At 37.6% G+C, this 24544-nt stretch overlaps 3 protein-coding genes and 1 non-coding gene across 4 annotated transcripts in view; all 4 read left to right on the top strand.

The window, feature by feature from the left end:
* The first annotated feature begins 226 nt into the window (after positions 1 to 226).
* On the top strand, positions 227 to 5262 carry LOC128013851 (ran-specific GTPase-activating protein-like). The gene is made up of 6 exons (XM_052597045.1): positions 227 to 395; positions 1643 to 1779; positions 3277 to 3434; positions 3527 to 3655; positions 4335 to 4397; positions 4642 to 5262. The coding sequence occupies exons 1-6, from the start codon at positions 381 to 383 to the stop codon at positions 4803 to 4805; spliced, it is 666 nt and encodes a 221-aa protein (XP_052453005.1). The 5' UTR covers positions 227 to 380; the 3' UTR covers positions 4806 to 5262.
* Positions 4430 to 4560, top strand: LOC128014791 (small nucleolar RNA SNORA77). The gene has a single exon (XR_008183675.1). It is a non-coding gene; the product is annotated as a small nucleolar RNA SNORA77 (small nucleolar RNA).
* A 1039-nt stretch (positions 5263 to 6301) lies between the features above and the next one.
* On the top strand, positions 6302 to 17266 carry LOC128013839 (golgin subfamily A member 3). The gene is made up of 16 exons (XM_052597027.1): positions 6302 to 6443; positions 7622 to 7888; positions 8918 to 9030; positions 9305 to 10005; positions 10122 to 10233; positions 10365 to 10671; positions 11265 to 11467; positions 12111 to 12248; positions 13330 to 13491; positions 13704 to 14072; positions 14171 to 14248; positions 14692 to 14781; positions 16031 to 16153; positions 16245 to 16409; positions 16499 to 16653; positions 17118 to 17266. The coding sequence occupies exons 1-16, from the start codon at positions 6302 to 6304 to the stop codon at positions 17251 to 17253; spliced, it is 3261 nt and encodes a 1086-aa protein (XP_052452987.1). The 3' UTR covers positions 17254 to 17266.
* A 1481-nt stretch (positions 17267 to 18747) lies between these two features.
* The window catches only part of LOC128013847 (uncharacterized), a 19881-nt gene continuing 14084 nt past the window's right edge, over positions 18748 to 24544 (top strand). Inside the window, exon 1 of the mRNA XM_052597040.1 lies at positions 18748 to 19611. Within this exon, the coding sequence (XP_052453000.1) occupies positions 19521 to 19611 (91 nt within the window). The 5' untranslated portion in view covers positions 18748 to 19520. The remainder of the gene's footprint in view (positions 19612 to 24544) is intronic.

The following is a 24544-nucleotide window of genomic DNA, read 5'->3' as shown; positions in this document are numbered from 1 at the left end:
CATTGGGCCTTCATTCAATATATTCTTCTGTATTTATACAATATAGAGCTACTTCAGAAAATCATGCTGAAGATTCAGTCTTATAACTTACAGGGCTACTGTAATAGAGGTCAATTCTTCTGCACTGCAGGGCTCTAAAAATGCATTTACATTTGCAGGTGATCTACAGAGGGTCAAATGAGACGTAGAAAAATCCCAGGACCATAAAACTTTGCAGCGTCAAATGCGCAGACGCTGAAAGTAAACCCGGGGGTGTGCTGACGTCACCGTCTCTCTCCTCCGGTTAGGCGCGCGCGAAAATAGCGGAGTGAAATCTCACGAGCTAGCGCTCATCAAACCGAACAGAAACTCTTCGTAATCTTCAAACATCTGCAAGAGCCATGGCGGACCCAAAGGTAAGGAGACCGCGGGCTTCATCTCCTGTCCCTTTCGCAGCGCGAGAGACGGCTATTTTGGATGTTTTGTTAGCGATAACTGTTTTATGAGGGTCTTGTTTAACAGTGAGTGAAAATCAGGGTTTTTTTCCTCGTCCTACGTCGCGTGCTTGAATATTAGATGTTGAAAATGCACCTTTCGTATTTTATTCTTAATAGCGCTTTTTTAATACCCTGCCACAGTTGTTTATTTAAAATCACGCTACTGTCAGTAGCGGCTGTAACGTTAACATCTTTAAATTCATATTTGTATGTGTATTTTTGTTCGTCACTTCCATAAACACAAGACAATCAAATATTCATACTTATTTTACGTAATAAAAATATCCACGACATGTTCTAAGTAATTACGGCTCATAATTTAGAATGTAAAATTTCTCATGCGAAGACACTGTTAGCTTGTGAGCGTTAGCATCGCTAACCTGCAGCACATGTGAAGTTCACAGCCGGTTTATTAACACCCTTCCGGGTTCATTCGCGTCTTTTAACCGTATTTGCTCAATGTTATTAAAACTGTGGGGTGAGGCGGATATATAAACACTTAGACGCCTTTAGGCCGCTTATTAGCGTCTGCTAGCCTGGATGCTAACTGACTGTCCAGTTTTGGGAAAACGATAGAACTCACGCCTTTGGACACAAGTTAAACATCCGGTATCAGTTCTTGAGTGAACTCAGCCGTTTAGCAGAATAAACCGCTTAGGAATTTTAAAATGCTTACTGAACGAAACTTAACTAAAAGTGGTTGAACCAGTTCAAAGCTTCACATGTTTAGAAGATCTGCTGCTAGAGTTGGTAAAGCCTTTGAATAATTCAAGCTACAAGGCCTTTGTGGATGCTATACCGGTTGATAGTAAGTGCATGAATTCCCAGCATCACAGCGAGTGAGTTCAAGTTCACGGCTCAGCACCAGGGGTGTAAGTTTGGTTGCAACAGCACATTCAGAAACAATAGGCCAAACTCCAATAGGAGTGATCCCTCCAAATCCCACAGCCCTTTCACTCCACTGATCTGATGACTGATGAGTAATGTGGAAACAGGATCCCTACAGACTGGTTCAGTACATTGTGAAGCTCAGCAGAACAAACGCTGTAGCAAATTTGTGATGTAATATTACTGGATCATTTTCCAACTGCATCAAACTTGTTTTTTGTTTTGTTTTTTTTTTAAGTTGGATTTATAAATCTGCCGTTTATGATTTCCCCCTCCAGGAGGCACAAGAGGATCATGATGCATCCACAGAAAATGTAGAGGACTCCAACCATGACCCTCATTTCGAACCCATCGTCTCGCTACCTGAGCAGGATGTCAAGACCCTAGAGGAGGATGAGGAAGAACTATTCAAGATGTAAGTCACTAACTACTACCAAACAGGGCGTAATGCTAATTAAGTGTGGGTGATACAGCATAAATATTATATCAAGATCTGTTCAAGTAGGATCAGGTTCCACGATCACAATTCTTTTACATGTTGGTTTTTATGACTTGTGAAAGTTACTGGGCAGTAAAAACTAGTAGCCTTACTGATAAGTAGAAAGTTATTGGACAAGAAAACAGTCAAAACAAATTAAACTGATTAAAAAGTTTTAAGTCTAAAAGCATTTAAGAGATATTACTGACATTAAATCAAGTAAGCAAATGTATAATATAACTTTGTATGAATTAAATATTCAAACACTTTTTTTTTTTAAATTAAAGCTACAAATATTGTTAAAATCGTTTAAGTCCCCCCCCCCCCCCTTTTTTTTTTCTTTTGTTGATTAATATTTTTGACGGAGACAGCAAGTTGCTGTCACTAAGAATTAAGGCACCAATATAATGTATTGAGTCAAAATACATTTTCTCGCAATCGTTAAACCAATTGTTTACATGAAAACCGCACCCATTTTAATATTTTTGTGTGTATTGGGCATGCACCTGCAACCTAAAATATATTTTGCATGCTCACAATCCTCTCCATCAATACTTTGTTACCAGATTTGGTTCTCTTTTCTGGCTTATTGCAGTTTTAATGACTCCTTTTAATCAACTATGTCCCCACTTTTTTCTACTTGCTGAAAGCTGTGCAAATATCTTTACATACAAACATAAATAGACACATATATAGGACATAATCACTATGATTCATTTGATGTTGGTGGTCTTTGTTTTTGACCCATGTATCCTTGTATTCTAATAAATTAGTTTGTTTACAGTAGCAAAATGATACGGAAATAGATTTGATTCATGATTCATTTGACTAGTAAACAGTCTGTAGTAACAAATTACAATCAATATCACAAATAAATACAGTACAACAAAGATTCAAATTAAAGTTTTTTTTGGCAAGTCTGACAATTGGATTCAAGTAACCAAACTTAAAATAACACTGCATTATCTTCATTGTACAAGTTAAATATAGATTAATTCTGATTAAATCTACAAAAAGTGTTTTTCAGGAGCAGTAAATTACTCTTTCTTTGTTTTTTGTTTGATTTAAAGGGCACCTATTATGCAAAATCCACTTTTACATTGTGTTTGGACAAACATGTTTTGGCAGTGTGTGAACACAACCAACCCTTTAATGAAAGAAATCCAACCGCTCCTTATTTTTTAAATCTCAATGATACTAAATCAGTCTCATTAGACATGTGGTTTTGACTCCCTGATCATTGGGACGTCACTTTGCTCAGGCTGGGCCCACGGCTGCTGACTGACTGCTTTCATGCAGGCCTTGGTCCATCCAGGCAGTCCTTGTTTTTCAGTCCTGCTAAAGTACCAATATATTAGTTGGTCACAGTTCTGTTTACATATCATCTGAAAAATGTATTTGACTGCTGACAAATTCAACATGATTTTCACGTAGGAGGGCAAAGTTGTATCGTTTTGCCAGTGAGAATGATCCCCCTGAGTGGAAGGAACGTGGGACTGGTGATGTCAAACTCCTGCGACACAGAGAGAAGGGTTCCATCCGCCTTCTCATGAGAAGAGACCGCACCCTCAAAATCTGTGCCAACCATCACAGTGAGTGCAGCAGTTTATCTGTCCAGTCTCTTATTAATTATTTTCCAATAATGTAATGTCTTTAACTGATTTATCGTAATCTCTTGCTCTAGTTATGCCGTTGATGGAGCTGAAGCCCAATGCAGGAAGCGACAGGGCCTGGGTGTGGAATACACATGCTGACTTTGCAGATGAACAACCCAAACCAGAGCTGCTGGCTATTCGATTCCTCAATGCAGAGAGTGGGTTTAAATCAACATAGTCTCTAGAACAAATCTCAGGGATCTCATTCATTCAGTTTATTGCTAGGTGTTAAAGCAATGACAAAGCTCATTGTCAAAAAAGACCAATTCATGATTTTGTATGCATTCAAGATACATAAGGTTTTATTATGATATTTAAAACAAACACTGAAACTAAAGGCTAAACTTTTTTCATTTGGAGGAGGAAAAATTAAAAACTGCTCATGTGCCATTAAAATGAATTGAAGGTTAACAGAATATAACAAAAAGTTGTGATGAGGCAGAAGTAGTGCCAAATCTTTTCTTCTGGGTGTAAAAGAAGTTCCCAAAAATTGGGGAAGGGGACTTGATTGTTTATTGGTTGCGGTTTGGTTGGAGGCATATCTGAATGCAGACTTGTAGTTGTCTGTAAGAAAGCAGCGTGATTTAAATGATTGGTGAAATCCGGCAGTGTCACCATTCATCACCTCTGGAAATTCATAAATTACAAGTATACATCATGGATGAATCGTTCACAATAAGATTATTAATTTGCACACAAAAAAAGAATTTTCATTCCATGCCAACAATTATAGTTGTGCAGTATATAGCATAATTAATACAATGCATTTTTTTATTTGTTTTAGTTTTGTATTTTATAATTAGCTTAACCAACCTACTGGTTTCCTTTGTCTTGTAGATGCACAGAAGTTTAAGATGAAGTTTGATGAATGCAAAGAAGAGGTCAGAAAATCTCTAGAAGGTAAGATTGATGGAATTCTGCCATGTCACCATGCAGACACACTCTGTTTAAGACTGACACATCCAGCCTTAGACTTTTAATGTCTGCAAGAGAAACAGGGAGAACATTACAAAACGGCCTTGCCATTCATTTGGGAGGTGACTGTATCTTCTCAGACATTTTTTATTTTTATTTTATTTCTTAGATCGGTGTTAGGCTTGTATTCAAGAGCCTTCAACTATCCCTTTTAAATCTCGTTTCACAGGTAGCATGAACAGCCCTAATAAAGTGGCAGAGAAGCTGGAGGAACTGTCTGTGCATGATGACAAGACAAAGAGTTCAGAGGAGAAGAAAGAAGAGGTGAAGAAAGAGAAGACTGGTGAGGAGGTGAAGAAAGAGGAGAAGGCTGGTGAGGAAGAGAAGAAATGAGCCCAGGAACGTCGCTTCATAAGGATCCTCCACTTGCCATTTTCCCCTTTTCTACAACAGACTCTGAAAATGAAAAATTGGACAGTTTTGTTTTCTTTTTGGCCTCGACTTCACAAGACCTTGGTGCCACTCTTAATGCGTCCATTTCTCAGTCATTAAGATGTTGTGAGCTTTTGTCCCATTCACAAACTGTCATATCGCCCTTCATTTTCTCATACTTTGTGGACCAGTCGTCAGTCATCATGTATTTGTGTATTTACACGACATGCTATGATACAAGGCTTGTGCTATTGATTGATTCCCACATTGGGTAACCTCTTTTGTTGTTTTTCTTTTGTACTTTAAAGAGTAATGTTGCGAGTGTCTAGATAAGAGAGTGGGCTGTGTGAGTTGATTGGGAGAATGAGCATCTGAGACAACTTTTTCCTTAAAATAAAGTCACACGAGGAACATTTGACTTCTCTGTGGCTTGAATTTACTATTGAATGACTAAAATGACCCATTTTCTGTGGAGGGCTGCATCTGGCAAAAATAAAATGTCAGCTCTTTCATGATTAACTGAAGGAAGTTTTCAACCTTAAATGGTAATCAAGAAAATAAAAATGGTTGACTCAACTAAGTATGGAAAAGCAACAACAATTAAATATTTTGAGAGGACTATCCTGTGATAATGCACAATAAATGTTTTTTATTTTCTTATTTTATTTTAATAGGAAGATGAGTGAAATAAGTAGGTACTGTATCACTAAATATTGTTTTCATTCCATAAGGGTTGTTACAACTTAAATTCTGAGAAACAGCACTGATCAAGATTTGCAGGGCATATCTGATATGTGATCTTACAATGATTGCATGCACAATAATTTGGGCTCTTAGACACTGTTTTGCTTTTTTATTTATTTGATTTTATTTTTAATGTACATTTTTGGAATTGCGGTCTTGATATTGTGTTTGATGCGAAGCATATTTTCAACGTTCCTGGTTTTTAACCATTTTTTGATAAAAGCAGCAGGGTCCCTTCAATTACATTTGGCATTTGATGATTGACTTGAAGTATCACATTTTATAGTGGTGACTAATTATAAATAATGTAAAAGGATTGTGATCAAACCAAATTAAAGGCTGATGCTTTGTCATACGTCAGTGTCTGTTTGGCTTCCATTTACAAGCCTAATGGGACAAACATTAATTTTCTGTTTGGTTAATAGCATATTATATGGAGACTATGAAACAGCTCTCTTTCATTTGATAGTGGAATCCAATACGTTAAAATAATTTGATATAAAAGAAAAACGGCTTATTGCAGAAAAAATGTAGGATGACTTAAAATAATGTTTCCATTCTTCAGGATCACAGAGGACTGAAGCTGTCTGTACCGTCCAGGCCAGCCTGCAGTCTTAGCCGAAGTTTACAGAGCATGAAGTAAAGGTGAATTGCATTGGTGAGACCCAGCTTATGTTCATGGATGCTAGAGCAGCATCTGAATTGCAAGAAATATGGAAAATGGAAATAAGGAAACAGCCTCGTTTGAGGCCAACCCTCAGCATCCGGACGCAAAACACGGCAAAGATCCAGACAGCAGTGCTGTTGAATCCCTGAAGCTGGAGAGATCACTAGTAATGGAGAAAATCCCTAATGGTAAGTGTTCTTTTGAGATGAAATTTGATGGATGATGTTGCAATTAAATGGTTGATTTGATCAGCATTGAGGCTGTTCATTTGTACTTTCTGATTTATACACGGATTCACTGTTAAGCTTTTGCTTGAAAGTTGTTTGTGTTCATTCAAAACCTGGCAAGATTTCAGAGTGAACATTTGCTGTTTACTGCGTCACTTGGCTTTGAGAAGTTTTTTCTTCCCACTTCTTCCAGTGCCATTTGTTACCTTATAAAGACGTGTTTTTTTTTTCCAGATATATCCACAAACGTCCCTGTGCTTTCAGTATCAGTTTCCTAAATTGTCACTGTAGCTTGATAAGGCCGTTTGACTCGTTCGGAGAAAATTTAGCAAAAGATAACTTTCAGATCACCAATTACGTTTAAAGTTTATGCGTGATGATCAAAAAGCACCAGTCATAACCTCTTGACCTAGATATCAGCAGCAGGCTAATTTGGCTTAGTACTTTAAAAGTGCACAAGGTAACGTTTTGCCTATAAAGAAAAGAATATTGCTTTTGACAAATATGCAAAAAATTATGTACACTTGAATGATCTGAAAAGATGCCCCAACTTAATAGTGGACTATTTGTTGATGGACACTTCTCTCTGTGAAATAATGAATTATGGATGACAAATATGCCTATAAATGTGACTGTTTCCTACAGAATTATTTGTATTAATTTGCAATAAGTTTAAATTTGTTAGCAAAAGTTAAATGTGATAGTATTGGTCTTGAGCTAACATGAACTAACAGTGAATAGTTGTATTTATTTTTAAAGACTAATTTCAAGAAAGATAAATAAATACTGTCTCAAATGTATTGCTTAATGTTTGTTACCAAATTGCTTTAGCATTGAGTGATGCTTACCAAAAAGAAAAAAATATATAAAAAAGTGCTCTCTTTGGGAACACATGAATATTTTTTTTCTTTTTTTTATAAATTCATTTTATTTGATTGCATTTTACTTGATTTACTTGCATTTAAGTGATTTCATATGGTCCATATACACTGTACACATAACAGGTGAGGTACGTTTAAATTAACAAGCTATTTCATCCATGCTGATTGATATATTGTACTGGCTTGCAAAACCCAAACAAAGCCTTAGTGCACCTTTAGGTATAAAGCTCTTTGCTGAATCCCTTCTCTTTGTTTCAGGTCATGTCAGAGCAGATCTGTTGCCAAACGGAGAGGCCGTGGTGGAGGGTCAGGAAACTCACGGAGGCAGCACCCCACCTCTGGCTACTCCTTCCCCGGGCAGCCGACTTGCCAATTCTTCTCTGAGCGCAGAGCTGGATCCAGGTTTGGCCTCTTTCCCTGACAGCCTAGAGAAGTCTGAGGCAGCTCTTGCAGAGGGCTCTGTTCACAAGGGTGACGCATTGCAATCGCTCAGACTAAGTATTCCTATGCAGGAGACTGAATTGTGTAAGCATACGATACTGGATAACACCCCTCGAATCATCCCCTTCCCTTCCTGTTGTGTTGTAATTCCCCCAGTTTATCTTTTGAGGCTGATTTAGGCTAACCCTCTCTGTTTGGTGTACCCTGTTTTTGCCTGCTCCTCCGTTTTGGCTTGCTGAGAGATTTTAGTGGGAATCTCTTCATTGCATTTTGTCCCCTAATGAATTAATAAAAGGCTATTTAGTCTCTCCTGTGATTGTGAGTGCTTTGATTTCGTACGTTTATGACAATTCTGTGTTAGCAATCCTGGGGTGATGGTGTGCTGGTTGGTGATTCAGGAAAAGTTAAGCTTTTCTGGGAACAACATGAATACTGGCAAGACTACGTGCATCTTGTTAAGACAATTTGGCTTGGAGGTGAAATATGGCTGAACTAATAAGAACTAACTGACATAGAAGCTCAAGGGCACATTTCTCTTTTTCTGACTAAGGCAGCTGGAATGGCTTATTATGGGATGCAGAGCTCACGTGGTGTTTGCTGTACCAGGACCAGCATGAAGCTTCACTTTTTAAAGACTAGGGATGGGAAACAAAAGACATTTTAAAGATTCTAGTTGCATTTCTACTTTTACAGTTAGCCCTTAGCATTCTGATTATAATTAATTTCAGATTTTCAAAGCATGCATGCATAAAAAAAAAAAATTGTATCAGTCTGTTCCACCAAAAAATATCTAAAATTTGCATTTACATAGACCTGTTAAATAAAACTAATTGCAATGAAACTATGAATAATTTAATTCAGTGCAATTAATTGTATACCATTTTGTTACAGATCCATTCAGTTCTTGGAACCAGTTGTCAGTTGTTCCTATCCCTAAAAAAAGACATTGTCAACCAAGCATGTTTCAGGATTGATGAGCTGTCATTTTTTTTTTTGTATAATCAATAACCTGATGCATTCAATCCAATACTGCTTGGTTGAGAATATCTAAACTTTTCACTTTATTTATGTAGCAGGGGTTTTTGTGTTTTATTGACCGTGTCTTTCTTGTAGCATCGAAAGAGCCATCTGTGGAGATGGAAAATGAAGAAAAGATCCGTCAGGAAGCTCGTCGGCGTCTAGAGGAACAGCTCAAACAATACAGAGTACAGCGGCACACAGAGAGAGTGAGTCAGCAAACCAGAACTGTCAGTTTCTGTGAAATTACTGATATTGAATTTAATGGATAGTTGGCCAAAAACTGAAAATTGGCATCATTTACTGAGCAAATAATTTTGGATTATTATTATTATTTATTTATTTATTTATTTTATTAAATGTTCCTATTGGTGGACTTGATGGACTTAATGTTAGACATAGATGAACTCTTCTGCGATTGTCCTGTGTTGCATACTGTTTCTTGTTTTGCATGTTTAATCCTCATTTCTTTGTCCCATTCAGACCCGGCGTTCCACTCCTAAGAGCCGCGCTTTTAGCACTTTGGACCCAGAGCTCATGCTCCATCCCGAGGGTCTCCCACGTGCCAATACTGTTGCTATGACTAAGGAATACTCTTTCCTGCGTACCAGTGTTCCCCGTGGTCCCAAACTGGGCAGCCTTGGAATCCCTTCCAACAAGGAGAAGAAGTCCAAATCATCTCGCTCCAACAAGATCCACTCTCTCGCCGACTACAGAACTTCTGAATCTGATGCTCAAAGTGCAGATACGTCTGGTGGGGTAGTTTCATCATCTGGCGACACGTCGTTTAGCTCTCTGCATTCCACCATCAGCTCAGTCTCCACAGTTTCGGAAATCAGCATCAGTTCTGAGACCAACACCCATTTGGAATCATCTCGGCTAATCAGAGGCAACATCTCAGAGGTTGATGGTAGCGAATCAGGTTTCAAAGCTGATGGTAATGACAGCGATAGCTCATCCTATAGTAGTGTGTCTACTCCAGGGACATATAATATGTTAGCTGCAATAGTGAACCGGCCAAAGGCTCCATATACTGTCGAGGGGAGAGAGATTGCGCCAGAAGCCATGGGCCACTTTCCATCACTGCATGAAGTCTTGCAGACAGCCACTGAAGAGAGACACATTGAAGAGGAAAGAGAGGGCAGTGTGGAGCCTCGCAGTCGCAGGGACAGCTTCTCCAGCAGGTATAAGTATAGTTTCCTCCAGTTAGTCCATTCTCAAAATATTATTTTTAGACGTCATCTGTCTTTAAACCAGCCCATCAAAGCCTCATGATAACCATTGAATTATGCATTTGCAGTGTGTCGTATGGGAGTTCTGTGATGGGGACTCATGATGAGATGCTGCAAGTGCTGAAAGAGAAAATGAGGTTAGAAGGACAACTAGAGTCTCTTTCCTCCGAGGCCAGTCAGGTGAGGTATAAGTAGAGTCTCAAGAATATATATATTGATGAATATTCATTCATTCATCCATTTTTATACATATATGTCTTTTAAAATGTAGATGCACATTGATTTTTGTAAAAACCTTCCTGCATTTCCAGGCTCTGAAAGAAAAGACAGAGCTCCAGGCCCAGCTGGCTACAGTAGCTGCTCAGTTGCAGGGCCAGGTAGAGCAGACCCAGGCCAGTCACGAGAAGCAGAGCACCCTCACCTCTGAGGTCACTACATTACGCTCCAACTGCTCTGCACTGGAGAAGGCCATGGTGGAACTCCAGAGCAATCTGGAAGGGAAAAACGCCAGCCTGGCCTCGCTGGGCAGTGACCTGCAGCTGGCTGAAGAGCAGTACCAGAGGCTCATGGTCAAAGTGGAGGAGATGCAGCAGAGCCTGAATACCAAGGACAACACAGGTAAAGACAGTGGTAGATGTACACATCAGGGTTGAGCCTGATCAGTTGGGATACTCAAAATGTCAGTCTTAGTGTATAATTACTCAGGATGGTTAATATTTCACTTTTGCCCACTAGTTCCAGTTGATCATAGTAAACTAACTACCGTATTTTCCTTTTTTTTGCATAGTTTGGCTGGTCCTGCGACCTATAGTCAGGTGCGACTTGTTTATCAAAATTAATTTGACATGAACCAAGAGAAAACATTACCGTCTACAGCCGCCAGAGGGCGCGCTATGCTGCTCTATGCTCCTGTAGTCTACACTGAGCAGCATAGAGCGCCCTGTTGCGGCTGTAGACGGTAATGTTTTCTCTGGTTCTTGGTTATGAATAAATGTGACTTATACTCAGGTGCGACTTATAGTCCGAAAAATACGGTATTTGAAATATATTTGTAAAAAAAAAAATCATTTCTGTGCCCACTTGACTTTGAGTACATGCTCAAGAGTAATCTTGAGTAAAACTATAGATAATTATATTAATGATATGCTTATTTATAATAATATATTAAAACGTTTACATAACTTTCTCCTGTTTGTCATTCTTCCACTTAGTCTCTGAATTACGGCAGCAGATGGGGGGCCTACAGGCACAGCTTCAGAGGGTCCAGAGCGAGAGGAACGCTCTGCAGAGTAGACTGAAGACATCGCAGGCAGAAGTGGACTCCCTGCAGCAGCTGCGCCTCTGGTACCAGCAGCAGCTGACTCTGGCACAGGAGGCACGAGTGCGACTGCAGGGAGAGATGGCAAACATACAGGTATAAATGTGTACACACATTTCACTGCTGGTTATACATACTCTATATAATCGTGTATGTGATGAATAAAAATCTTGAATAATGGCTCACGATTGTCATGTTGTGAGCTCCAGAAGGTAATGTTGTTACCCATAATAAATATAAACTACCATTCCCAGTTTGGGGTTGGTAAGATTGTTTAATTAAAGAAGTTTCTTATGCTCACCAAGGCTGCATTTATTTTATCAAATATATATTTAGATGATTAATATTAATATCAGTATATTTTTTCTAAATTTAATACATTTTAAAATGTTATTTATTTCTGTGATCAAAGCTGAATTTTCAGCATCATTACTCCAGTCTTCAGTGTACCATGATCCTTCAGAAATCTTTCTAATTATTATTTTTGTGGGAGCAGTTTTAGAATAGAAATCTTTATAAATGCAACATTAAAAATGTATGTATTGTAAATAATATTTATATAATTTGTCATTAATTTAATGCATCCATCTGAATAAAAACAGCAATTTCTTTCAAAATCTTATTGACCCCCAACCTTTGAATGATAGTGTATGTTTTCAGAAAAGATGTTTATCAGAAAGATTCATAAGCAAAATGGCCATCTGTAGTGTGTATGTTTTTTTTGTATTTTTCCTTTCAGGCTGGTCAGATGACTCAGATCGGAGTGTTGGAAAATCTAAAGATGGAGAATGTTACTCTGTCTCACAAACTCACAGAGACGAAACATCAATCTATAAAAGAGAAGGAACGGATTGCTGTGCAGCTACAGAGTATAGAGGTCTGGAGCACTAAAACTCTTTCTGTCAAACTGACATATTCTCTTTTATTGCTGGCATATTTAGTATCATATATTTCCCTGAAAGCAGACCTGTCATTTTGTTATTATATCTCACACACACACACACACACACACACACACATATATATAATGGTTTTAAGTCAGTTATTTCTATATTTTGCTGTGGTGTGTCAGTAGGAAATATTAGATTACATTCCTAACATTTCCTTTGTTATTAATTATATTAATCCAGTGAGATTTTTGTTTGCACAAGGTGTCTGAGAACAGCCAGCGCTCCACACAGAGATCTGATCTCACCATCATCCAGTCTGTCTGGAATAACATGAAGAAACAGAGTAAACTGAGACAGACTAAATCCAGATGAACTGTGGCAATGCCTCCAAGACACTTCAAGAAACCTCCAAAGCTACAGTACTGTGAACAGTTTTAAGCTCTAGTGCAAAAATGCTGTAAAGTGAGGAAGGTTTAAAGAATAGTCATATATAGATTTTGTTTTATCAATTAACTTCTATGTACTAAATAAAATGTAACATTTGGTTTGACCAACCTTTGCATTTAAATCAGTTTTTGTCCTAGGTGCACTTGCGCATTGTTTACTTTGCAGGAAGATTTCTTGAAGTGTCTTGGAGACAATGCCACAGTTCTTCTTCATTTAGTCTGTCTCAGTTTGTTCTGTTTCTTCATGTTATTCCAGACGGACTGGATGATGGTGAGATCAGATTTCTGTGTGAAGCACCTGCTGCTCTCAGACTCCTTGTGCAAACAAAAATCTCACTCTATTATTAAAACGAATGGCAAAAGAAATGTAAACTGATATTTTGTGCTGACACACTAAAGCAAAATATGGAAGTAACTGACTTAAAACCATTTGTTGGTGAAAATACTCGTGGCCTAAGACTGTATGTATATTATTAATTTTTTTCATTACATTAAACTGACTAAAAATAAATTTTCAGTTTAGTGTGCTTTAAGAATTTCTTTTAAGGAATAAATTGAATCAAGGTTAAATCTAAGTATACATAATGATAATAATAATAATTATTTACTGATTGTTATCCAGACGGACATGTTGACTCAAGAAGCGGCCATACATCAGATCCAGGAGGCAAAGTCAATGGTGGAGGAAGATCTTCAGCACAAACTGGAAGAGTTTGAAGAGGAGCGAGAGCATCTTCTCAAACTCGCCAACACAGCCACAACACTGGAGAGAGAGCTAGAACAGGTATCTTAATGCTCACCAGCATGTGTGAGCACACGCTACTATATTGTCTTTTGTGGTGTATCCTAGTATTCAGTATCTGATCTGGTAATTAAAAACCCATCACCATTGTGCTCTTGAACAACACTCTTAATCCCAGGTTTTTGTAATATGTTGGATTTTGGATATAAGCATCCCATAATAATGACTCAAATGACTAATTCGTCTCCTTCCAGGTCAAACTCATTCTCTCCCAAAAAGACGCCCAGCTGGAATTGCTTCAGCGTGAGCACCTAGAGCTGATGAAGCAGCTCACCAGCACTCCGGAGACCCTCCAAACCAAAGAACAGTCCCTTAATCAGCTGGAGGCACGTTACCAGGAGCTCCAGACTCAGCTGGAGGAGCTACAAACTGATGCCACAGCTAAAGAGGAGACCCTGCAGTTTCTCCAAAATGAGAAAATAGTCCTGGAAGTTGCTCTGCAGGCAGCGCGAGCCGATAAGAGCGAACTGGATGAAGGAGCGGAAAGGCTAGGAGAGGAAGTGCTGGTGGCATCAGACACTCTTGACCAGCTTAAGCAGGAACTACAGGTTAAAGCAACCCAGGTGAGAGGGTTGAATATATTAGTGATGCGATTTTTTTTTTTTTGTATCAAGAACTTTAGAATTAGTTCAGATTGAAATTTTTCCTTTCATTCCACAAGATTGAAGCTCTCCAGCAAGAGAATGGCACCCTCAAAAAACAAGCACAGAAACTGAAGGATCAGTTCATGCAGCAAAAGGTACACGTTTTGTCATTATCAATTGATATGTTCCTGAGTTCCTGTGGCTCAGTGGTAGAGCATTGCTTTAGTAGCGCAGAAGGTTGTGGGTTCAATTCCCAGGGAACATGCATACTGATAAAGAAAAAAAAATATCCTGAATGCACTGTAAGTTGATTAGAATAAAGGGTCTGTTAAATACGTAAATGTCAATAATATAGTCGATAACATGTTTTCCTTAACATAGGAAATTCCATTTGGTCCTAAACATGAGTTTTATCAATTTGTAAAACACTTCAATTTCAGGAAGGCATAAATTATTATTTTTTTACTTATTTGTTGCTGGAAAAAATAGTTGACAAGTTTCTACCCCCCAAAAAATACATCTAATGCTATTAAATCAACAAATTTGCCAATTGGAAATCGGTAGATGTGTCCTTGATCTGCTCTACTCTTTCTTGCAGGTGATGGTTGAAGCTTACAGGAGAGATGCCAGCTCCAAAGATCAGTTGATCTCTGAGTTGAAGGCTTCTAAAAAGCGTCTGGTGTCTGAGGTGAAGGACCTGAAGCAGGAGCTGTTGAAAATTCAAAAAAAAAAGCAAAGTCAACTACCTCACTGTTTGTAACGTTCTGCACTCGCAATATACCTGTATGCTTGTTATGCCTTACATTTTTTGATGCAAGGATTCAGATCCTGGATGTAAGTTAATGTCAGCAAATTAAGTGCAAAAGTTGGATCCCCCCCAAAAATCCCATTCATCATTGCATAAGTTAAACTATACTATTTATCGAACAATATGATCATGGGCATCTAGTCAGTAAATCTGTTTCCATGATTAGCGGTAAATCGCCATCACCTGCTTTTATCGAAGGCAATTCATCTTAGATAATGAACGCGCTATTGCGTAGCTTGTCAGTGATCTACAACTCTGTCTATTAAATGCTGCTCCATTTAAAAGCAGTTGATGGCGATTAACCGCTAATCACGGAACTAGCCCGGTCATATATTTAAAGTTGGATGTATATTATATCTGCATTATTCACATAAAGTAGTATTTACTATATAGCAAATCTCAGGTCTATTATTGTTTATATCGTCACAATGTAAATTATATCATTGCACAACTCTATATAAGTTAGGTAAGGTACATGTTACTGTTCTGAAGTAGTACTATGCAACTTTTAGGGGTATATAAGGCACAAAGGGTACAACACAGGGTACAATCTCTTTTAGGGTACAACACAGTCAGACGGCTCAATCTGAGAAAGGGGAAAACATTTAAGGAGATTACAAAAAAAAAACACTGGGTGGATTTTTATCATTATAGGGTGGTTGTGTACACACACTGCCAACACACATTTCAGTTCAAACAACTTGTAAAAGTGCATGTAGCATTATATGACCTCTTTAAAGATAATGCCCAAGAGACATGCTGTTAAAAAAACAAAAAAGTATGCATTTAGCAGACGCTTTTATCCAAAGCGACTTACAGTGCATTCAGGCTAACTTTTTTTTTTTTTTTTTTTTTTTTTTTACCTAATGTGTTTAAACAGAATCTAACCCACAACCTTTTGCATTGCAATGCTCTACCACTGAGCCACAGGAACACTATAGTACACTACAGTTAAACCCTTAAAGAGTACAATTTTTGTTGGTCTACATGACAGACCTACCACAAGTTAGTTTAATTTATGTCTTTAAATACTATATTAGAGAATTTTGATATCCGTGTTGAGAACTGTGACTCATTCTCATTCGGAATCACTATTTATCATATATGCTGTGTTCCTGTCTCCCTGCAGGTGGAGGATCTGAAGTGGGAGGTGGAGCAGAGGCAGCGGGAGATCGAGACACAGAAACAGCAGCTGGAGATGGTGGAACAGTGTCATCAGAGAGAGATGGACATCCTGCAGGACACTCTACAGGTCGGATACGCTACCTTGTTCAGTCAGAACACGTATTATGGTTCTTTTCTTCTGAATTCTGAGGGTTGTTTTTGTTTGATATGGTGTGTAGAGGATAAAGGTGGAGCTGGAGGTGGTGCAGGGAGAGCTCAATGGCACACAGAAGGATAAATTCATGCTGCAGGCTAAAGTGGGAGAGCTGAGGAGTAGCATGAAGACTGTTCTCCAGCAGAACAACCAGCTCAAACTGGACCTCAAAAACAGCAGGCTCAGAAAGGTAAGACTAATGCTCATTTCAAATATAGACAACATGTACGTTTGTGTGATTTAAATTATTTTCTATCCATATTTCTGTCCCCACACCAGCGGATGGATTTAAAGGGGGAATCCACCCCAGTAACACCAGTAAAGATCCCAGACTGCCCTGTTCCTGCTTCACTTTTGGACGAACTGTTGAAACCCTCAACATCCGTCAATAAAGAACCTCTCAATAACCTCCACAACTGTCTCAAACAGTTAAAGTAAGACTTTCGCAGACCTTACCATACCTTTCTATGTGAAAACTAGAGAAGAGTGGGCACACTGTCCCACTATAAGAAAAAAACAAAAACGTTATCGAACTGAAATCATGCAATTCCCTATTATGGATATCTTCTATGTTGTTTTGGCTGATAAAGTGGCTTCCAGTATTCATTTTCAAGCTGCAACATTTCAATTCCTTTCTTTCTGATTAGACAATTAAAAATATATGAAATCATTTATTGTTTTCCTGACAAAATGACACATATTTGTACCAGACATATAAAGTGAATGAGGAAAAAAGTAATAATTTGAACCCAAAGTCTAATTACACAAACCTCCCTTTTCATATAAATAAATTTCATATAAAATCTTCATATAAAAGCTACCACAGCCACATAACAGATGGCATTTTTTTCCTTGTGGGTGTCTCCTTTCTCACTCATCTGATGGTCATTTCTCGTAGGCAGGAGATGGACAGCCTTCAGAAGCAGATGGAGGAGCACACGGTCACAGTGACGTCGCTGGCCAGTGCAGAGGAGGAGCTCCAAAAACTGAGGCTTCATGACAACAGCAGCAACGATTTACCAAATGGAGAATAGAATGATAAGATACAGGAAGAGATGCAGTCCTCCTAATCCACAACGAATCCTTTCAAGACATTATCTGAGGAGAGAGTTCAGTTTTATCTTTAAGGGCACTTTTAAGGTTCTTTTGTTTATTTCTTATCAACTGCCAATATTTGGCTTTATATCTTTCCAACCAAGATTGTTCGGGTGAAACAAAGTGTTTCTTTATACCACAGCTTTATTTTAAGAGGGTCATTTTGGTGTTTGTGTTGTGATCACTATTTATTTTTAGCTTAGTGAATAGAGCTGCTCTCTCTTTCTGATATGATCTGTTATCTCGCTTGCAATTTCACAGTAGTCGCCCACAGTCGTCGTTCAGCTTTGATTTAGTTTTCTTTCTCATCTCATAAGAGGTGCAGAAAGAGGTTTGAGAGGGCTACTGCTAGGCTGCTTAGTCCTGCAGAAGTGAAAAGAACCCACAAACATCCAGGGCGCCAGACTCCAGTGTTATAGTAACTAGTGATATATTGATCTAATTGGTCAGATGTATATTCTACATATCCGTCTGGTGGTAGTTCTCACTTCCTGCATGGAGAATTCAGCAGCTGAACTGTTCTTCCATTCCTCTGTGCCTGTGAATGAGCTGATCTCATTCCATCACTGGACAGATGCCTGATCTTGAGCTGTTCCCTGCAATATAATGCAAATATAATCAACTAAACAATACGAGGCCCTTATATCAATCAAGCATTTTCTCTCAACTCTTTTTGCCCCCCCCCCCCCCCCCCCCCCCCCTATAAACAGAACATTCTTAGTTTTTCCAGGCCTCAAATCAAGTCTAAAGCGATGCTGATAACTTCCTGTCTACATGCACACTGTGTTCGGCTTTACCCATAAGTCTCAGAGTTTAGATCCACTGTTTCGTAACACATTCTTTGTGGGTACAATAATGCGACCTTGATGATGCACTTACAATATTATCCTTAGCACTACGGCCTCATTCTGATTGAAACTCAGGACCTGAAGCCCCAGGAATATAAGTGTAAGACTGGGAGAAAGTATTGGCCCTTTTGTACAGGGTAATATATTATAGATCAGATCATTCAATATCAGCTTGTATCTGGGTTGTTTCTATGGTTTGCAAATGTGAGATCTCATACCAAAAGTCCGAATTTGACTTGTTTTCTTTAGGGCTGCGCCTTAAAATGAATCCAATAAGGAAACCTTTAAATACTGCTAAAAATGTATAGCTTGAATGAATTTTGTTGTTGTTGTTGAGAGATCTTGGGAAATAGTGTAAAATTGGTTGAATGTGCTTTCGAAAGCGCTGTTGAGTGTGTTGTACTTATATTTATAATATACAGTATTGTTCAAAATAATAGCAGTACAATGTGACTAACCAGAATAATCAAGGTTTTTAGTATATTTTTTATTGCTACGTGGCAAACAAGTTACCAGTAGGTTCAGTAGATTGTCAGAAAACAAACAAGACCCAGCATTCATGATATGCACGCTCTTAAGGCTGTGCAATTGGGCAATTAGTTGAAAGGGGTGTGTTCAAAAAAATAGCAGTGTCTACCTTTGACTGTACAAACTCAAAACTATTTTGTACAAACATTTTTTTTTTCTGGGATTTAGCAATCCTGTGAATCACTAAACTAATATTTAGTTGTATGACCACAGTTTTTTAAAACTGCTTGACATCTGTGTGGCATGGAGTCAACCAACTTGTGGCACCTCTCAGCTGTTATTCCACTCCATGATTCTTTAACAACATTCCACAATTCATTCACATTTCTTGGTTTTGCTTCAGAAACAGCATTTTTGATATCACCCCACAAGTTCTCAATTGGATTAAGGTCTGGAGATTGGGCTGGCCACTCCATAACATTAATTTTGTTGGTTTGGAACCAAGACTTTGCCCGTTTACTAGTGTGTTTTGGGTCATTGTCTTGTTGAAACAACCATTTCAAGGGCATGTCCTCTTCAGCATAGGGCAACATGACCTCTTCAAGTATTTTAACCTATGCAAACTGATCCATGATCCCTGGTATGCGATAAATAGGCCCTACACCATAGTAGGAGAAACATGCCCATATCATGATGCTTGCACCTCCATGCTTCACTGTCTTCACTGTGTACTGTGGCTTGAATTCAGAGTTTGGGGGTCGTCTCACAAACTGCCTGTGGCCCTTGGACCCAAAAAGAACAATTTTACTCTCATCAGTCCACAAAATGTTCCTCCATTTCTCTTTAGGCCAGTTGATGTGTTCTTTGGCAAATTGTAACCTCTTCTGCACATGCCTTTTTTTAACAGAGGGACTTTGCGGGGGATTCTTGAAAATAGATTAGCTTCACACAGACGTCTTCTAACTGTCACAGTACTTACAGGTAACTCCAGACTGTCTTTGATCATCCTGGAGGCGATCATTGGCTGAGCCTTTGCCATTCTGGTTATTCTTCTATCCATTTTGATGGTTGTCTTCCGTTTTCTTCCACGTCTCTCTGGTTTTGCTCTCCATTTTAAGGCATTGGAGATCATTTTAGCTGAACAGCCTATCATTTTTTGCACCTCTTTATAGGTTTTCCCCTCTCTAATCAACTTTTTAATCAAAGTATGCTGTTCTTCTGAACAATGTCTTGAACGACCCATTTTCCTCAGCTTTCAAATGCATGTTCAACAAGTGTTGGCTTCATCCTTAAATAGGGGCCACCTGATTCACACCTGTTTCTTCACAAAATTGATGACCTCAGTGATTGAATGCCACACTGCTATTTTTTTGAACACACCCCTTTCAACTAATTGCCCAATTGCACAGCCTTAAGAGCGTGCATATCATGAATGCTGGGTCTTGTTTGTTTTCTGACAATCTACTGAACCTACTGGTAACTTGTTTGCCACGTAGCAATAAAAAATATAGTAAAAACCTTGATTATTCTGGTTAGTCACATTGTACTGCTATTATTTTGAACAATACTGTATATGAAATGTGTCGACTCTATTGCACAATTGATAAAAGAAAGCACGCTTACTGACTTTCAGGTATGGACAGATGTAAAATGTTACTTTTTGATGGGAAGATTTTGCCAGTTTTTTGCCCAATACTGTTCACTTATTTAAAAAAAACATTTTCACTTCCTGAAATTCTTATGGATAATTTGTCATTTACAGCCTTAATTATCAAAAATGTGTGCAAATATTTTTTTGAATAATGTATTTTAATTGGGTGTAATAGTTCTGTCTTTCCCCTGATGTCTTAATTTCACAAACTCCATTTGTCGGTTGTGTCTGTGGAGCTTGGCTTGAACTGTTTTAAATGTGTTCTGAGATAAAGAAATTGATCTCCATGTACGGTAAAAACCTTTAGACTGCTATAAATGATTAAGACATAATGGGAAATGAAGCTTTACGCACTAACATGTACACTTGCCTTCAAAGGATAAACACATATTCAGTGGAAGGAAGGGAACGGTTTTTAATTAACTGAAAATATACTGTTAATTACTGTACTGATGAAAAGCACGAGTTTCTGTTCTGTGTTTATAAATAAGAAAAAAAAAGTTTAACACAGCATTTTTATGGGATGTACCATATTGAGTGTAAAATATAAATCATTCTGTAAAATTAAAAAAAAAAAAACTTTTTGAGGTGTGAATAATTGTAAACCTAAATTGTTATAATAAAAGTATATTCAAATTCTCTCTCTCTCTCTCTCTCTCTCTCTTTTTATGGGATGTACCATATTGAGTGTAAAATATAAATCATTCTGTAAAATAAAAAAAAAAAAAAAAACTTTTTGAGGTGTGAATAATTGTAAACCTAAATTGTTATAATAAAAGTATATTCAAATTCTCTCTCTCTCTCTCTCTCTCTCTCTCTCTCTCACTCTCTCTCTCTCTCTCTCTCTCTCCCCATTCCAGCTCCACAAGTGGGAAATTTTAGAGAGGTTCCCAGTCCGTCTCCTTGCCAGGAAAACCTCAAATGGTTTTTCTGCTGAGTGCTTCTGTCCATGGAAGATGGATACAGAAGATACTCAGGATGCTTTTCATACAATAAAGAGGTTGTATGAAAGTCTTCTTAATGGTAATAAACACAAATGTGCAATGCATGCAAAATTTTCACATATTTCATTGCTTATTAGTGCAGCCTCGATTGATTTGAGAATTAATTTGAGAAGACAGTGGCCAGACAGACTTCATTTTTTTCTTACCTTTAAAAAATGTATATAACAATAATATTCCCAACCTTTTGAAATTACATAAGAAAACTTTAGCGGGGTATTATTTTGATAATGTCAAATTGATATTTCATTAATAAATACAACCCATAGGTGGACTTAAACTTAACAATAAAATAAATAAAACTATAATAAAACATTATTTCTTATTTTTGATGAATTATTATTGTATTATGTCCATATCACAGTTTCTTTTTTCCAACAGTGGCTATTGCAGATAAAGAAGCAAGCAGCATGGGAGAGAGTTCTGCCATAAACATCTCACAGACAGAGACTCCACCACCAGACCCAGTATCAGAGTCCACACCTCTGCTCACCTCTGAGTCTGACACGCTTTTACTTCCTCCTGCATCTTCCTCCTTGGCTTCTCCTTTGTCTTTATCCATTGCTCCTCCAGTCTCCCCTCTGACTCATCCTGTTTTCATCTCCTCTCAGTCTAGTATTTTATCTTCTTCTCTGGCTTCTCCTCTGCCACCAGCCTCTACCCTTTCTACCTGTTCTAAACTGTCCACTGAGTTAGGCAATCCAGGCCCAGTATCTTCCTCACAAAAAATAGACAAATAAAGAGGAAAGCAGACCATAAAGGTATGTGTGGATTTGTTGATTTGAGGATCTTTTGTTTTTGACATATGAATCAAAGCTGTGTTTGATTTTGCAATGTGATCACAGTTTTAGAGCTGAAAGAACAGGGCCTTTCTCATTGTTTTTTGAAAAGGACTGGGTTATAATTCTACAAATGTACGTATTGTAATATTTTCTTTTGCACATATTGCAACATATTTAGGCTTTTAGCAAGCTATTCAGTGTTATGACCATACTGTAACCAAGCATTGCCATTTTCGTTGCCCTCTTGTTGATATGAGTGCTTCTATTGTTCTCCTCATTTGTACAGTAAATTTCTTTTGGATAAAAGTGTCTGCTAAATGATTAAATGTAAAAAAATCCTACATTTAGTATCCATCTTATTTTGCTCCATTGGAAGTAAGCTATTTTCTTTGAATGTGCAAGCCTTCCAATTTATTACCATCTAAAGGTAAATGAATAGAAGAATAACAAAGTGAAGTAAATGTTAAAACTACATGTGCGATGAACCAGTGTGTTTGGTTATGATAATAAATTTGCCATATTACTGTAACATCAATGAAAACGGTCCTGTTCAGTTGTTTACACTAAGCTGCCATTTTGATTTTCCTTTTAAAAATTTGCTTTATCCATGACCCTCAAGGTAATGTTTAGAAGATGTTTGTTGAACTTTTACTTATGTCTGTTTCAACTTATAACCATACTTAAATTTGTTTCAGAATGCCCCATGCATAAAGAATCAACCAATTTCCCCTACAAAAGAATTTTGAGGAAAAGAATCAGGGAGGTTTGTTTCAAAAAACATTTAAAAATACTTAAAAAATGAAGAAGAAAAAAACACAATTAACAATAACAATGTTATTTTGCTATTTTGTATGTTGTTATTGCAATGTCATTAATATTAATATTAACAAAAATATTAATGTTTCTTTCTGTTTCTGCTAAGGGTCATGTGGAGGTGTTGGTACAGTGGCATCCTTGCCCTGGATGGTATGCATATTATCTGAATTTTACTGTACTGTAGAAAATTTACGTAATTAACAAAAATAAAAAAAATGTTTATATAAATAGTAGAGAAAAATAATAAACATTACTTAAAGGTATTGTGGAAGATTTTCCCGGATTTTAGAAAAGAACCGCCCATTCCACTTTTTGAGAAAATGCACATGAGCAAAACTCTACCAGCTCCTGAGAGGGAACGCCTATTAAACCCGTGCACGAGAGAGCGTGACTTGTGCCAGTGCATATTAACTTTTACTAGCATTTAAAATGGATTTCTCCAAATAGCCAAACTTTACCTGTGGAGTAGAAACTTCGCGACTGAGGCTGAAACCGTAGCTCACCACATATACACATGAAAGTGCGCATGCGCAGAAAGCGAAAACTACCTGGACGAGCATGCACGACGGCCTTACGCAAACATATCACCAGAATGATTGACAACTAGGAGAACCAATACTCTTGATGATCCACCCGGAAAAAGAAAATCTTCCACAATACCTTTAAACATTTATTCATTTTTTAACTGAAGTTGCATTTTGATCAGGACTTCAATGTAATTGAAATATAATTTGAAATGTGGTGTGCTTTTTATTTTTATCTATTCTTTAATGTTTTCAACCACTTTCAACTAACTAAGTATTTACCTTTTTATCAAGCCTTTGTTGAGAACTGCATTTTTCTGTCTTGAACAATGAGATTAAAATTTATTTTAAAACACTTACCTAAATCAGTGAAAAATGTGTAGTGCAGTATGAATAATTAAATCCTCTGCTGAATGCATATTTTCAAACAATTACATTATATAATGTACAAAATACATTATATGGATTACATACCTGAAAACGATGTCTTATTGTACAGTGCCTAGACAGTATTTATATTCCTGTAATGAACAATGTGACTAACACGTCTTGCTGTCTTACAGTGGGAAAAAAGTGGAAAAACTCTTGGGAGCCAAGAGAAAACATTCAAAGTTCATCCTGAGGATGAGTGTGTGTGTTCTGTTGTATTGTTTGTTGCTAGGTTGTAAAGTTGATGCCTTGTATGTTCAAGACTGACTTGAACATTTTGTCGGTAACACTTTACTTGAAGGGGTGTGTGAATAAGACTGACATGACACCTTCATAATCATGACATGAATATGAAGGAGGTTTTATGCATGTTTATGACAACTGTCATTAAGTGTCATTCACTCAATTATGACATTTTTAATGCAAATATGACATTGTGTGAGATGTCTTTATGACAACTTGACATTACCAAGACAACATAAATTGTCATAAATATGTCATAAACATGACATAGCAGATTAATTATAAAAAAATAAGGAAACCACATAGCTTTATGGGTTATCATTACATTAAACTGTCAGGTGGTTGGTTTTGACATTGGCTGTCATGAGGCCATTATAACTGTGTCATGAATATTTTTCTTGACCTCAACTACAGTGGTACAAATTGAATTTGTCATTAAAATGTAATAATGCCTCATGACAGCCAATG

This window comes from Carassius gibelio, chromosome B25 (genome assembly GCF_023724105.1).
Source record: "Carassius gibelio isolate Cgi1373 ecotype wild population from Czech Republic chromosome B25, carGib1.2-hapl.c, whole genome shotgun sequence".
NCBI classification, from domain to species: Eukaryota; Metazoa; Chordata; class Actinopteri; order Cypriniformes; family Cyprinidae; genus Carassius; species Carassius gibelio.
The sequence above is the reverse complement of the archived record's forward strand: the minus strand, read 5'-3'. Positions and strand labels throughout refer to the sequence as shown.

Bases quoted from the DNA above. Each gene is read 5' to 3' on its own strand.
- LOC128013851 (XM_052597045.1), top strand. The intron at 3,656-4,334 runs GTGGGTTTAAAT...TTTGTCTTGTAG, and splicing joins TCGATTCCTCAATGCAGAGA to ATGCACAGAAGTTTAAGATG. The intron at 4,398-4,641 runs GTAAGATTGATG...CTCGTTTCACAG, and splicing joins GGTCAGAAAATCTCTAGAAG to GTAGCATGAACAGCCCTAAT.
- LOC128013839 (XM_052597027.1), top strand. From the start codon at position 6,302: ATGGAAAATGGAAATAAGGAAACAGCCTCGTTTGAGGCCAACCCTCAG. The intron at 10,234-10,364 runs GTGAGGTATAAG...CTGCATTTCCAG, and splicing joins TTTCCTCCGAGGCCAGTCAG to GCTCTGAAAGAAAAGACAGA. The intron at 14,249-14,691 runs GTACACGTTTTG...TCTTTCTTGCAG, and splicing joins ATCAGTTCATGCAGCAAAAG to GTGATGGTTGAAGCTTACAG.